Here is a 14,769-nt window from a genome sequence, read left to right as displayed (position 1 = left end):
GCGCGGCGTCCCCCAAACAGGTGCTGGCACTGCCAGCGTGTCACCGCGGGGCCACGGCGGCAGCCAGCGGGCACGGCTGCAGGAGCCAAACCCGATGGGGTGGATCGGGCTGGGCTGGGCTGGCCCCTGGGGCTGTGGCGGTGGGCCCAGCCCCGAGGCTGTGGTGATGGGCGCCATCCTGACCGCCCCCAGGGATCTTTCCAGGACACCATCCGGACCCTCAACACCCTGCAGACCAATGCCAGCGACCTGGAGCAGGCGAAGCGGGAGCGCAGCGACCCCCAGGCCCAGCTGGAAGCCATGCAGGGCTTTTTGGAGCGGACCGGGATGAAGGTGAGGAGGGGGTCCCCCCATCACCCCCCCCACCCCACCCCACCCCCGTCCCAGCAGCGGTGCCGCCATGCTCGGTGCTGGCTGCCTCCTGGGGGTCTTCTCGGGTGGTTGACCTCTGGCAGGTCGAGGACCTGGATCGACTGAACATCATCCATGTCACGGGGACGAAGGGCAAGGTGAGGCAGATGGGCAGTGCTGGGGGGCAAGGGGGGGCCTCCAGCCTCTCTGGCTCCGTTTACCCCAGCACGGGGGGGTTAACGCTGCTGTCTCCCCAGGGCTCAGTGTGCACCTTCGCTGAGTGCATCCTCCGCAACTACGGGCTGAAGACGGGCTTTTACAGGTGAGTGGGGGGGGGTCAGGAGGGTTGGGGGGGCCGGTGGCACTGTGCCCGACTGTGCCCCCCTCTCCTGCTCTGCCCCCCCAGCTCCCCTCACCTGGTGCAGGTGCGTGAGCGGATCCGCATCGATGGGCAGCCCATCAGCAAGGAGCAGTTCAGCAAGTACTTCTGGCTCGTTTACAGGCGCCTGGAGGAGACCAAGGTGGGGCTGGCGGGGGGTGCTCCCTCCCTCGAGGACGCCCCAGTGCTGGTTGGGGATGCCCAGCAGATGTTGACACCCAACCCCCCCTGGGTGCCAGCCCTAGAGGAGGGTGCCAGCCCTGAACGTGGGTGCCAGCCCTGTGGGTGAGGGTGCCATCTCTCGAGCAGGGTGCCAGCCTTAGAGGACGGCGCCAGCCCTGCAGACAAGGGAGCACCAGGCACATCTGGGGCTCAGCCGCTGCCCTCACGGCCCCGTGGGTGGGGTGACAGCCGGACGGCATGACTGGCAGCAGGAGCCCCCTGCCGCTGGCTGTTGCCTCATGCTGGGGGACCTTGGGGTGCCCTGGAGGCAGGAGTGTCTTCACGCAGGCCCAGGTGGCCTGGGCCTGGCAGGCTGCAGTGTCTGTGCTGTCCCCCATTCCCAGGCAGCACCTGGTGGCTGCCGTGGCCGGGATGCCAGCAGCCATCTCCGCTGCTGCTCTGGCCTTGGCCCCCCCGTGCCCCCCGCCTTGGGGACCCCCCACGCCAAGATGCTCGCGTTGCACCCTGACGCAGGCATCGCCGGGGGGACGGCAGCCCCCACCGGGCACGTCTGTGCCCCCCGGGCCCCGTGTCCTGCCCTGGCTGTGGGGTCCCCTCGCCACAGCCCCTGGGTGCAGGAGCCAGGGAGCAGAAAGGCTGTGGAATCCCTGGCGGGTTTCAGCACGCAGGAGACACGGTGCCACGGTGACGTGCTTTAGGGCCACCAGCACCAGGGGCGGTGGGTGCCCCGGGCGGTGCGGCGGGGGGCAGGGGGCTGCTGCGGCGGGGGCGGGGCTGGCGGGGGCGGGGCTGGCGGTGGGGCGGAGCTGGCTGCGGGGCGGGGCTGGCGGGGGCTGGCTGGCGGGGGCAAGCTCCGCCCACCTAGGCGCCCCGAGGGAGCCGCCGCCGCCAAGTCCCAGGAGGCGTCGCGGGGCCGCGTTGCTGCGGAAGGGGCTGTGACGCGCGCGGAAGGGGCTGAACGCGGTGCTGTAGCGACGGCCGCGGCAGCCATGGCCAAGCAATACGATATGGTGGAGTGTCCCTTCTGCGATGAGGTCTCTAAGTACGAGAAGCTCGCCAAGATCGGGCAGGGAACCTTCGGGTGAGTGCCCGGCCCGCCCCGCCGTCGGGCCTGCTGCTCGGGGCCGGCCCCCTGGGCCCCGCGGCCCGCCCGCCCCAGGCCCGGGCGCCGCCCGCTTGGGTCTCCCTTCCTCGGCCAGCGCTCCGGCCGCGGGGGCCGGCCTGGCCCCTCAGCCCTCCTTTCCCCGGCCCGGCGCCCCGCTCCGGCAGAGCAGAGTTCCCTCGGGAGACGGGCGGGGCGGGGCCCTGCACCTTTGCCCAAAACGTGCAGTTTCGGCCAAAATCCTTGGGGGGCTCCTGGGCTGGCTCGGCTCGGCCGCTGCTGAGGGCCTTTGGTCCGAACGGGATGTGGCTGGGTCGGATGGCGGGTCAGCACAGAGCGGTTGTCTCGTCTTTGTGTCTTGTTTGCTGGTGTTCCCGGTCAGGAGCACCTGGCTGCGTCCCTTCTGCCTTGCGCTGCTCAGTGGTTTCATTCTGGTTTTACAGGGAAGTTTTCAAAGCCAAACATCGTCAGACCGGCAAGAAAGTAGCACTGAAAAAAGTGTTGATGGAAAATGAGAAGGAGGGGGTAAGTTCAGCAGCATGGCGGAAATAGGGGGTAAGTGCTGGAACGTGGCTGGGCTGTGTTTGGGAAGGCCGGGGTGCGGGGTGCGGGGTGGCCCTTTGTCGTTGAAGGCTAATGTTTGGGACGGCATAGATGTGCTTTCACAGAGTAAATGTGTTTCACAATATTTGCAGCTCTAATACGCTGTATCCTGAACCTGTAAGGGTGTGGACAGGACCCCAGCCCTGTGGCCTTTTTCCTCTCCTGCTGATACTGTGATAACGTTGGGCCTTGTGGCTTTGCCAGGGCCTACGGCTTGTTGTCACCTTTCTGGCTGCAAAGGCAGCAGTGTGGTGCAGTCCCTGTGAGGTCACTGGGCTGCATGGGACAGCTGCTGGGAGGTGGCGCTGCCCATGCGTTCCTCCTCCCGTGCAAAAGCCTGTCATCCCCCGCCAGGTGCAGGGCTCCCCGCTGGCTGTTGTTTGTGGAGGAGCCGGGTAGTGTGTGAGGGGCACGTGCTCAGGGGTGTGCAAGAGATGGGAGAAGCTGGGGAGAGAGGTAACAGCTTAAACAGCGCAGGCAGTAGCTGGGGAGGCTGCTCTGCAGCTTGGGCCAGGCCGTACCGTGTGCCCTTACAAATGTGGAAGATGAGGAGAGGAGGGAGGGGTGCCTGCATGCCTGCCTCAGCACCACACAACCACTCTCCTGTGAAGGAACGTCCCTCCGCAGTGGTGCCCTGATGCTAAATAAATGTGCACAGTACCGGTGTGGGTTTTATTTTAAAGCTCTGATCGGCCTTCAGTGACCTGTGACAGTGCTGCTCAAGCAGGTCCCCTGCCGAGCTGCCACGGTCACGTGTCTCCTGTTCTCTAGGCAGGGGTGGCCTGGTCTCACGCACCCCTAATCCCCGTCCTTTCTTTCGCCTTTCCAGTTCCCCATCACAGCCTTGCGAGAGATTAAAATCCTCCAGCTGCTCAAACATGAGAACGTGGTGAACCTCATAGAAATCTGCAGGACCAAAGGTAGCTTGTGGGGCTCTCTCTCGGGCTGGCTGCCAGCTTTTTTTTCAGCCCTCCTTCTCTGCTGAGCGGGCTGGTGTTTTGTGCTGGGCGTGGGGTCCTCTAGCTGGGCATAGGCCTCTGTCCCCGCCTGTGATGCGAGGGGTGATGGTGCACTCCTCTTGGAAAACAGTTTCTTACAGAGTTCGGGGTTTGCTGCACCTTGGCTGGAAAAAGCTGTGGTCAGTGCTGCTGGGATATGGGTGTGCTGTGGCAATGAATGCTGCCCGTATTGGAAAAGTCCTGAGAGGCTTGAGATAAACCCACACTGGAGAGGCTTTGAAGCAGAGGGTTTTGAGCCGGGAGCTGTGCACAGCCAGTTCCCTCCTGTCAGGACCTCTAGCTGTCCCTCTCAGTTGGCTTGCGATGGTTTGTGGCAGCTCTGTGCTGATGATACAGCTCCAGCTGGAGACTTGCTTGGCTTTCTGTGGATGGCAGCGAGTGCTCGTGCTGTGAGAGCTGGGACTCCACTCGGGGTGGCCCTGAGCTGCTCTTCCACCTCCTCGCTTCTACCTCACGTGGTGTGCCCCTGCTGCGTGACTGGCACGCTCAGTGCGCTTGGCCTGGCTCCGTTTCCAGTCAAGTTGCTTTAAAGCACTTGGTAGCTTTTATACGTCATTCTCTTCTGTGGATTTGTATTGTAAAAAATACTTTTGAAAGTGACAGCTGATGTTCAAGCCTGCCATTCTCTATATTCAGTCGCTTCCGTGAAATAAAAATGAAAGTGGCAGGTATCTGGTGCTGGTGTGTTTTTAAAAGTTCACTGAACTGGTAGAAGTGTTTGGCCCGGGACCAGGAGCTTGAAGTTGCTCTAGTCCTCTACAGCACGTAGATTATAGTCCTCCGAACAGGTATGAGTAGAAACACTGACAAGTTAATTGAATTCACTGTGCGATTAAACAAGTTGTGATGGTTGCATGGCTGGTGTACCCAAGGTAACTATTTTTGTAGCCGTATCGGTCGTTTGTGTTTTGTTTGAATTCCAGTTTTCACCCAGATCTACTTTGACCTCAGTTTCCAGTAAAGCAGAAATATTGCATGTGCTGTTCTCAAACTTTTAAGCGCCTCTCTTTTTAGGTGGGAAAGGTGTGGTAGGGGCCATATGTGTGTAAGGAATTGCAAAGCTGGTACAGCAGGCACCCTGCTGGCTGGCAGAGTGGTGCGTTTCTGTGAGGGCTGAGCTTGGCTGTCATTGTCCAGTAGGAGCTGCTGATCGATCGGCAAGTTTTGCCGATTACAGCTGATGAAAATCAGCTTTCTTTTTACAGTTTTGCATGTGTGCTCTAGGAACAAGGTTGAAATAGACTGCTTCATTTGAGGCTTCCTGTTAGTGACTTTAAATTGCAGTTGGAGTTGGAGTTTGAAATCGCTTTGATCCAGAGCAGCCCATTTTCACAGATGATGTTTGAGGCTGCAGAAACCCCCGCTTTCTAATACGATGTTAGACAGATTTTTCTCCGTTTCTGCATTTTTGCTGGGGCTGTCTTAGTGGGCATCTCCGTTATCACTGACGCGATCGGTGGTAGTGCTTGGCTGGCAGCTAGTGGTATGTGCACCTACCAGCCGTGGCTTGCAGGGAGGAAACCCCACAGCCGTTACGCGCACAGAGCAATACAAAACGAAGTTTTCAAAGATTTTTGTGCCCTTGCCTTGCCTGTCTGATCACGTTCACGACTCTGATCTTCATCCTCTGTTCTTCTGTTGCTAGTTGTGGGTCTTGGGGCCTGCAGGCTGTTTCTGGTTCTGTGTGTGCCTGTGCCCTGAGGTTATGTCTAGTGAGCGCTGTATGTATGAGCAGCAGGGTGGCCGGAGGCCAGGAGGAGCTGTGCTGGGGTTAAGGGTCCCTCCCTGACGGTCCCTCCTTTCTTCTCCCATAGCCTCTCCATACAACCGCTGCAAGGGCAGCATCTACCTTGTGTTTGACTTCTGCGAGCACGACCTGGCTGGCCTTCTCAGCAATGCCCATGTCAAGTTCACGCTCTCAGAGATCAAGAAAGTGATGCAGATGCTGTTGAACGGCCTTTACTACATCCACAGGAACAAGGTACCGGCCAGAGCTGTGCTGTGCTCTGAGGTCACCCTGCTTTCTGTGGCTTTCCAAGGAGTGGGTGTCTTAGCACAGGCTGGAGGGAAGTCCTTGCTTGTCCTCCACCTCTGGAGCTGCTGGCACCAAGGAGGTGCTGGCACCAGGCGCCCAGGGAGGGTACCTGAATGGCTTAACCTTTTGGCGTCTGTCCTTGTACAGATCTTGCATCGTGACATGAAAGCTGCGAATGTCCTGATCACGCGGGATGGAGTGCTGAAGCTTGCAGACTTTGGGCTGGCTCGAGCTTTCAGCCTGGCTAAGAACAGCCAGCCAAACCGCTACACCAACCGGGTGGTGACTCTGTGGTACCGGCCGCCAGAGCTGCTCCTAGGTAGGAGGTGATGGGCTCTGCCGGCTTCTCTGTCCTTCTCATTCCCCTGGGTGACTAACGCGACATCTCTGTTTAGGGGAGCGGGACTATGGTCCCCCCATTGACCTCTGGGGTGCAGGGTGCATCATGGCAGAGATGTGGACCCGCAGCCCCATCATGCAAGGGAACACAGAGCAGCACCAGCTCACCCTCATCAGCCAGCTCTGCGGATCCATCACACCGGAGGTGAGGGCGTGAGCGTGAGCGAGCTGCAGAGAGCGGAGGGAGGCGAGAGGCGGTGGTGTGGGCAGGTTCTGGGATCGGCCGTTCCTGGGCCTCTTCCCATGCCCGCTGCTGGCAGGGAGGCTGGGGAAGCTCTGGCAAACTCTGCTTGCCTCCCGGCAGCCACGTGCACGGTGGGGCACTGCGCTTGCCTTGCTACTCTGTGTAGACTACAGCTGTCCCATCGCTCATGTTAACCTCCTGAGGAGAAAAGGGTGAACCTGCCTCCCAGACCCCCTTCGGCAGGGGTGGCTTGTGTCCTTGTATTTGAGCACAGAGACGATGCTGGCTGCTCCAGCTGTGAAAGAACAGAACATTGCACGTAGGAATCTGTTCTAGCCTGTGTTTGGGGGTTGTCTCACAGAGAAACACCCTTTGGATTTCTGCTTAAAGAAGGGTGGGTTTGGGGTTTTTTTGTTTGTTTTGTGTTGAGAGGTTTGCCTCTGGTGCTTTGAACTGGTCACCTTGAAAAGCCTCTTCAGTTCTGTCTTGTCACTCGTGGCATCGGCTCGGTTCTGGTGGGAGCATTTAGCTCTTTCTCAGCTCCTTATTTAATGGCGGCTTGTCCTGCCCTCTTGTGGGGGATTGAGCTGGGGGATCTCTTGGCCGGGGCTGTGATCTAGGGCTTGTGTTGTGCAGGCAGCTGCAGAGGCCTGATGCCTGTCCTGCATGCGTTATGTACGTACATTGAAGGGGTTTTCTCTTGTATGTAAATACCTGGTGTGGTCTCTCAGATCAGGGTTGAGGTAAGTGCTGGTGACTGCAGCAGGCTTTGCTTCCTAAGGATAAAAGGAGCCACAGACATCCTGGTTGTTACTTAGCAATCGGGTTTGTGGCTTTACCTTTCTGGATGCTGTAGCTGGCATGAGCCTCGCTCTCTTGTAGCTCTTTCGTGGGAGAACCAGAAATCCTGGAGCATCCTGCAAGCTGTTTCCATTGCAGCAGGCCTCCGTCCCGACTTGCCCACGTGTCTCCAGGCTTTAGCGTACCCTTTAGGGCCTCCTTCATGCTGTGGGAACAAGGTCTGCCAGTTTGGAGGTTATAAAATAGTATTGTTCTCCCTGCAGACCTCACCCGACTTTGCCTGAGGGTGTTCGCATCAAAAATGGCTTGTCCTCTCTGTAACTATTTCCTCCCAACCCTGCTTTCCTGCCCCTTCCCAGGCTTGGCCAAATGTGGATAAATACGAGCTGTACCAGAAGCTGGATCTTCCCAAGGGTCAGAAGCGCAAGGTGAAGGATCGCCTGAAAGCCTACGTCAAAGACCCCTACGCACTCGACCTCATCGACAAGCTGCTGGTGCTGGATCCCGCCCAGCGGATCGACAGCGATGATGCCCTGAACCACGACTTCTTCTGGTCCGACCCCATGCCCTCGGACCTCAAAAACATGCTGTCCACCCACAACCAGTCCATGTTCGAGTACCTGGCCCCACCGCGCAGGAGGGGTGGGCACATGCCCCAGCAGCCGGCTAACCAGGGCAGGAACCCGGCCGCCACCAACCAGACTGAATTCGACCGAGTGTTTTGAGTGGGGGCTTCTCCAGCGGGGTCCCAGCTGGGCTACTCTGCAGGCTGCATTCAGCGGGGATGTCCTGGCAAGGTCTTTCTGTCTGGGAAAGGACTTTCTTCAAGGCGAAGCGCCTGCTGGCTTTAACTCGGCTCTGAGATCTCGTGCGGCAGCTCAGCCACCACGGAGCTGCTACAGAAGGTGATACCTGCAAGCCTGCAGCTGTTTCCCTACAGCTTTGTTACAGTACTCCCCCCCCCCCCCCCCCCCCCCCCCCCGCCCTCGCCCCAGCAGAAGTCTGTACTGGTTGTGTTAATCTTGTAGAACGATTGTTATGGACCTGGTGATGGAGCGTGTGGCTTTGTTAGTGCTGGGGCTCTTGGCAAACAGTGCCATGAGTGGGAGGACTGGGAGTAGCTGCCCTGGACCAAAGTTGGCCCTACTGGGAGCTGCCTTCAGCTCTTCAGGGTGGTTGTAGCTCCTGCATAGTGTATCCTTTGAAGCACTGGCAGAGGATGACACAGAAGTGTCCTGGGGAAAGCAGAGTCACTCTAGACAGTGTGAGTGACTCTCACTGGAGTTTGGGCTGGAGCGTCGAAAGGAGCTCACCAGGCCCGTTGCTCCATACAGCCAGGATTTATGGTGGGAATCGCGTGGTTGCAGCGTCCATGCTTTCTTCATGGCAAACTGCAATTGGGGGTCTTGTCAGACACACCCCGGCTGCGGTGTGCTTTCCCTGTGGCGCTGGCTGTGGCGGGAGTTTGGATGGGGAAGGGAGTTGGGAGCGCTGGCCTCAGCCTGGGGTGAGACCTGCTGTCTGCAGGGATTTCACAGTGGCGTGGCAGCGCTGGGAACACTGTGGTGGGAGCAGGGTGACTCTTCGATCACTCACGTGTCCACTCCTCTGTCCTGGAGCTCTTTGCACGAGCCTAGAGCAAGACTGCCGCCTTCCCCGGCTGCAGCGACCAGCCTGATGCACTGGGACGGTGTGTGCACACCTGCCAGAGCTCACCAGGCCTGAGTTACGCGGCGCAGAGCGATCCTTGCGCTCCTTCACCCGGGCCGTTGGCTGAACCCTTTGTCTTCCATGGCCGTCAGCTGCAGCTGGCCATCTTCTCAGTGAGCCCCATGGATCGATCCCAGGACTTTCAAACAGCTGATGTGTACAGTATGTGGTGGGTGATAACCTTTGGCCTTGGATAGGTTGTCTGTTAACCAAGGTTAATGGCAAAAGCCCCGTCGGTAGCACAGGGCCTGGGTGAGGAAGCCGGAGCGAGCAGGGCCACTCTCAGGACAAGAAGGGAGCATGATCAAGGGCGTGTATGAGGTAAATCTTTCTGGGAAGAGCGTCCGGTTGGGGGGGAGCCTGGTTTCCTTGGGGGAAAAATGAAGTTGGTTGCAAGCAGTAAGCTAGATGACTTCTGCCGGCTGTGAATAAACATGCTGCTGTCCCCAAGGGCTGGCTGGGACCTGCCGCGGTCCCTCTGCCTGAGCACGGAGGGCAGCTGTGAAACGGCACCTTCGGCCTGCCCAGGGCGGGTGCCCGGGCCTGGGGGCGGCATCGCGGCTCCCCCCAGGGCTGCCCTCCCGGGGTCCCGGCTCTGCACCCCCCCCCCCCCCCCCCCCCCGCCGGTGCTATGAGCGCTGCAGCGGGTGATGAACGCGGCAGGGCCGGTAGCTGAGGGGGGGCGGGGCGGCCTTGGCGCTGCTGGGAGCCCCCCCGGCTGCCGGGGGCTGCCCGCCCCGGGCGGTGAGGGGGCTCCCGGGCCGCTGCTGCCCCTCGCTAATATGGCGTCCCCGCGCGACGTGGCGAAGCACCGCCCGTGTCAAAGATGGCGGCGGGGGCGGGGCGGGGGCGGTCCCGGCGCGGGCGCGCGGCGGGGCGCGGGGCAGCGGGATGGTGGCGCGGGGGCTGCGCGCGTTGCGCGGAGCGGTGCGGACCGCTGCCGGGCGCCGGTTCAGCACGCGGCCTGCGCGCGCCCCCGCCACGGATTACCAGGTACCACGGATTAGCAGCAGGCGGGGAGCGGGACCTTGCGCCGGGGGCGCGGGGGGGGGGCGGGCACGGGGGTTTGGGGTCGCGCGGGGGTGTCCCGCCATACCGGGCGTGGGAGGGCAGCGGCGGCCCCTTCCCGAGGCACCGGCCTGCGGGCTCCCGGGTGGGCGGGAGGGGTCCCGGCGCCGCCGCTCGCCGTGCCTTCTGCCGGGAGCGGCCGGTGCCCGAAGGTCGCCCTGCGAAGCGCCGTCCGCCGCGGCAGCCCCGGGAGCGCGGCCAGCAGCCGCGCCGCGTCCCGGGCGGGGCCTCGGGCATCCCGAGCCCGTGCGGCTGCCGGGCGCCGCGGGGGCGCCGGCGGTCCCGGGGCCGGGGGCGGTGCGGAAGCCCCGGAGCTGCCCCACGCTCACCAGGGCAGGATGCGCCACCGGTGCCGCTCTGCTGCCTGCGTGGGGTCCGGCTGCTCGGGGGGTCCCCGCACCGGGGCCACTGGCTTGTCCCACGCCAGGTCCCACTGCGGCAGGGCCAAGCGTGCGGGCCCGGGGGGCTCGGTGGCCCCCGGCAGCGGCCGTGCCGCGCAGCGGCTGTGCCAGATGCACCGTGCAGGTGCAGCTCCGCGGCTGCGGTTGCGGCCCCGGTTCGAGCCGGCGGGCAGGCATGCTGGCACTGGAGCGCCGCCCGCTCGCACCCATGGGTGGCCTTGTCCCGCCGGGCAGGGGTGGGTGCCGGGTGCTGGGCTGCCCTGTGCCCCCCCGCGGGGCCAAGGGGCAGCGGTGGAGGGGTGGCTCCCCTTGCCCAGAAGGAGCCCGTCCGCGCGGCGTCCCCCAAACAGGTGCTGGCACTGCCAGCGTGTCACCGCGGGGCCACGGCGGCAGCCAGCGGGCACGGCTGCAGGAGCCAAACCCGATGGGGTGGATCGGGCTGGGCTGGGCTGGCCCCTGGGGCTGTGGCGGTGGGCCCAGCCCCGAGGCTGTGGTGATGGGCGCCATCCTGACCGCCCCCAGGGATCTTTCCAGGACACCATCCGGACCCTCAACACCCTGCAGACCAATGCCAGCGACCTGGAGCAGGCGAAGCGGGAGCGCAGCGACCCCCAGGCCCAGCTGGAAGCCATGCAGGGCTTTTTGGAGCGGACCGGGATGAAGGTGAGGAGCGGGTCCCCCCATCACCCCCCCCACCCCACCCCATCCCCCCTGTCCCAGCAGCGGTGCCGCCATGCTCGGTGCTGGCTGCCTCCTGGGGGTCTTCTCGGGTGGTTGACCTCTGGCAGGTCGAGGACCTGGATCGACTGAACATCATCCATGTCACGGGGACGAAGGGCAAGGTGAGGCAGATGGGCAGTGCTGGGGGGCAAGGGGGGGCCTCCAGCCTCTCTGGCTCCGTTTGCCCCAGCACGGGGGGGTTAACGCTGCTGTCTCCCCAGGGCTCAGTGTGCGCCTTCGCTGAGTGCATCCTCCGCAACTACGGGCTGAAGACGGGCTTTTACAGGTGAGTGGGGGGGGGTCAAGGAGGGTTTGGGGGGGCCGGTGGCACTGTGCCCGACTGTGCCCCCCTCTCCTGCTCTGCCCCCCCAGCTCCCCTCACCTGGTGCAGGTGCGTGAGCGGATCCGCATCGATGGGCAGCCCATCAGCAAGGAGCAGTTCAGCAAGTACTTCTGGCTCGTTTACAGCCGCCTGGAGGAGACCAAGGTGGGGCTGGCGGGGGGTGCTCCCTCCCTCGAGGACCCCCCCTGGGCCATGTACCCCAGTGCTGGTTGGGGATGCCCAGTGCCACCCTCTGACACTCACCTTGCCCAGCAGGACCCAGCGCATGCCAACATGCCGGCGTACTTCCGCTTCCTCACCATCATGGCCTTCCATGCCTTCCTGCAGGAGAAGGTGGGTGGTGGTGGCTTCTAGCTTGTGATGGGGATGTCAGGTTGGTGGGGACCTCTGGGAGGGTGGGACATGGGGTCCAGCCCCTACTTGGGGCAGAACGTGCATCGGCTGGGCTGTCATGGCTATATGCAGGGGATGCTGTGCCAGGGGATCTTCCTGCTGCGAGTGTTTAGGCAGGCATGGGCTTGGAGGTTCAGTGGCAGGGACCCATCTGCCTCTCCAAACCCATGGGGACACATGCTGCTGGTGGCTCTGTGGTGGCTCCAGTGTCCCCATGTACCCAGGTGGACCTGGCGTTGGTGGAGGTTGGCATTGGCGGCGCCTACGACTGCACTAACATCATCAGGTAGGAGCCAGCAGCACTGAGTCTGTCCCCTGGGACTGCCAGGGCAGCCTAGTGTCCCCGTGGTGTGGGACAGGGGGAACACTGCCACACTGTGTCCTCAGGGCACCGGTAGTGTGTGGGGTCTCCTCCCTGGGCATTGACCACACCAGCATCCTGGGGGACACCATGGAGAAGATCGCCTGGCAGAAGGGGGGCATTTTTAAGGTAGGGAGACCTGGTCCTCCCTTTTCTTATGGTTTGGGGGTGTGCTCGCCCATGGCCCTGAGCACCCCGTGGCCCCAGGTGCCCCCATGGCCCTGAGCACCATGGTCCTTCGCAGCCCGGCGTGCCGGCATTCACTGTGGCACAGCCAGAGCGGTCACTGGAGGTGCTGAGGGACCGAGCCCAGGAGCGGGAGGTGAGTTGGGCGGCGCAGGGGTGTGTGCATGGGGGGTATCCACAGCGGGTGGCTCAGCCTCCTCTCCCCACAGTGTCCCTTGTACCTCTGCCCAGAGCTGGATGACTTCGAGGTGGGCCACCGGCCGCTGAAGCTGGGGCTGGCAGGTGCCCACCAGCGCTCCAATGCTGCCTTGGCCCTGCAGCTGGCACGGACCTGGCTGCAGTGCCGCAGCTGCCACGGTAAGGAAGTGGATGGGGGTGGGAGGGCCGGACCCCGCCACGGCTCTCGGGGTCTCAGTGGGGTGCCCATCCCACCAGGTCTCGGGGAGCTGGAGGAGGTGCTGCCAGGTGCCGAGCTGGCGGGGAGGCTGGTGCCGCTGGCACCCGCCTTTCGACTCACTGATGCCATGATCCAAGGTGCGGTATGGCCCTGCCGGGACCCCCCAGCCCCATCACAGGGCTTGGGGAGGGGGGGCCACGCTGATCCCCCAGCCGGTGCCACCTGTGCTGGGGGGCACAGCCAGGCTGCCTGCCCCACATTTGAGCCCTGTGCAGGTAGTGGTGCTGGGGGGGGGGGGGGGGGGTAGGGGGATCCCAGCCATGCCCTGTGCCGCCCCCCCAGGCCTGCGGGACACAGAGTGGCTGGGCCGGACCCAGGTGCTGCCCCATGGCCCTGTGACATGGTACCTGGACGGGGCCCACACCACCAGTAGCATCCAGGCTTGTGTCCGCTGGTTCCACCAGGCTGCCCTCAACCAGGACAAATCCCACAAGTAAGGGGACACACACAGTGGGGGGGCACAGTGGTGGTGCTGGGGCTCCCCATGGGGCACAGCCCACCCACCCTTTCTCCCCGCAGTGGCTCTGAGGTGCGTGTGCTGCTCTTCAATGCCACGGGGGACCGGGACACGGCAGCGCTGCTCAAACTGCTTCTGGTGAGGTTTGGGAGATCATGGGAGGGGGTCACTGCTTCGCTGCAGGTGAGGGGAGCCGTGAGGAGGAGCTGATGCTGTGCAGCCTGTCCACCCTGCTGTCCCTGGGTGTATCCCACCTCTGTGCCCCCCCGGAGGGTCTTGCAGCGCTGGGTGCAGGGGGGGCCATCAGATGACCCCCTGCCTGGACCAACCCCCCGTGACCCTGCCAGTGTGGGACTGGTCCTGGTGGCGATCCCATGGGTGGGTCCTGAGGGCTCCCCCAGTGCTGACCCCCCCTCCTCTCCCCACAGCCCTGCCACTTTGACTACGCTGTCTTCTGCCCCAACTTCACGGAGGTGCCCGTGGCCAGCAATGCAGGTGAGTGCCGGGGAGCTGGGGTCTTCCCTGGCCCCGCCCCTCATCCCCAACCCCTCCCTGGCTCCCCCTAATCCCTGGCCCCCATCCCCGTCTCTCCCAGACCAGCAAAACTTCAGCGTGACCCTGGAGAGCTCCCTGACCCGCTGCCTGGAGAACCAGCGGAGGTGGACCCGGCTACTGGAGGAAAAGGAGGGGCAGGACCCCTGGCTCCCAGCCCCCCTGCAGCCAGCCCCTGCCCGAGAACCCCTGCTCCTGGTCCCCCCAGCCGCGAGACCCCTCAATTCCCCAGCCCTCGTGTTCCCCTGCCTGGCCCAGGCACTGAGGTGGGTGGCACAGGGCCGGGACCCTTGGCTGGCAGCGCCCACCGCCATGGGGGCTCACCCCCACCCCGCCGCCAGCAGAGGGGCTGTGCTGCTGCGGGAGGCGGCCGCCATCCACGTCCTGGTCACCGGCAGCCTGCACTTGGTGGGGGGGGTCCTTCGGCTGCTGGACCCCGCGCTCTCCCAGTAACGGGGGTGCGCAGGGCTTTGCACCTCTTTTTACTTGAAGCGCCGGTTCTGCCCCAGATGGTGCTCGGAGGTGGCTGGGGGGGGCACGTGGGACCCCCAGACCCTTCCCGGCTCATCCCTTTTCACCCCAGTGCCTTTTGGCTGTGCCCCCCGCAGGGGGGACACTGGCCATGGGGGAGCTGCTCCCTGCCCCCAGCCCACGTTGGTGGGACTGGCTGGGGGGGCCCTGGCCTCTGGGGGGGCTGCCCCAGGCTGTGCCAGGGTCCAGGCGCCCAGGGGCGTAGATGGAGTTTTGAGGGGGCGGTAGATGGGAGCCTCAAGCCACAGCGAGGTGTGGACTAATTTAACACGGGGGAGATTTTTTATTATTATTATTATTAATAGTTTGTAACTTGGGTGGGGAGCTGGGAGTGTGTGTGGTTTCTGCCCATCACCCCGTGGGGAGCCAGCAGCCCCACACTGCCTCACCCCCCTTAATAAACATTTTGCTGCTCCTAGTGGTGCCCACTGCCTTCTTGGGGGGACCCAGGAGAGGTGCAGGGGGTCACCCCAAGTGCTGGGTCGTGTCCTGGGGGCACCCGCTTTTGCCCACCCCCCACCCCCCCCATTTGAG

General features: G+C 63.2%; 2 protein-coding genes across 9 annotated transcripts; both read left to right on the top strand.

The window, feature by feature from the left end:
* The first annotated feature begins 1,741 nt into the window (after positions 1 to 1,741).
* CDK9 (cyclin dependent kinase 9) lies at positions 1,742 to 9,241 on the top strand. The gene is made up of 7 exons (XM_080403534.1): positions 1,742 to 1,994; positions 2,459 to 2,540; positions 3,448 to 3,538; positions 5,452 to 5,618; positions 5,820 to 5,991; positions 6,068 to 6,216; positions 7,416 to 9,241. Exons 1-7 carry the CDS (start codon positions 1,903 to 1,905, stop codon positions 7,779 to 7,781), a joined length of 1,119 nt encoding a protein of 372 aa, XP_080259660.1. The 5' UTR covers positions 1,742 to 1,902; the 3' UTR covers positions 7,782 to 9,241.
* A 183-nt stretch (positions 9,242 to 9,424) lies between these two features.
* On the top strand, positions 9,425 to 14,653 carry FPGS (folylpolyglutamate synthase). 8 transcript variants are annotated; one of them, XM_080403528.1, is made up of 15 exons: positions 9,426 to 9,759; positions 10,770 to 10,898; positions 11,024 to 11,077; positions 11,177 to 11,241; positions 11,328 to 11,442; positions 11,554 to 11,631; positions 11,916 to 11,977; positions 12,079 to 12,181; positions 12,297 to 12,374; positions 12,448 to 12,595; positions 12,674 to 12,772; positions 12,978 to 13,128; positions 13,215 to 13,290; positions 13,581 to 13,647; positions 13,748 to 14,653. In XM_080403528.1, exons 1-15 carry the CDS (start codon positions 9,658 to 9,660, stop codon positions 14,155 to 14,157), a joined length of 1,737 nt encoding a protein of 578 aa, XP_080259654.1. In that variant the 5' UTR covers positions 9,426 to 9,657; the 3' UTR covers positions 14,158 to 14,653. The 8 variants fall into 8 exon arrangements, with proteins under 8 accessions (XP_080259650.1, XP_080259649.1, XP_080259648.1 ...); XM_080403527.1 differs by having other exon boundaries at positions 10,758 to 10,898; XM_080403524.1 differs by having other exon boundaries at positions 9,425 to 9,759; positions 10,758 to 11,077.
* The last annotated feature ends 116 nt before the right edge of the window (positions 14,654 to 14,769 follow it).

This window comes from Falco punctatus (genome assembly GCF_963210335.1).
Source record: "Falco punctatus genome assembly, chromosome: 9".
In the NCBI taxonomy this organism is placed as follows: Eukaryota; Metazoa; Chordata; class Aves; order Falconiformes; family Falconidae; genus Falco; species Falco punctatus.
This window is presented reverse-complemented; position numbering and strand designations above follow the sequence as displayed.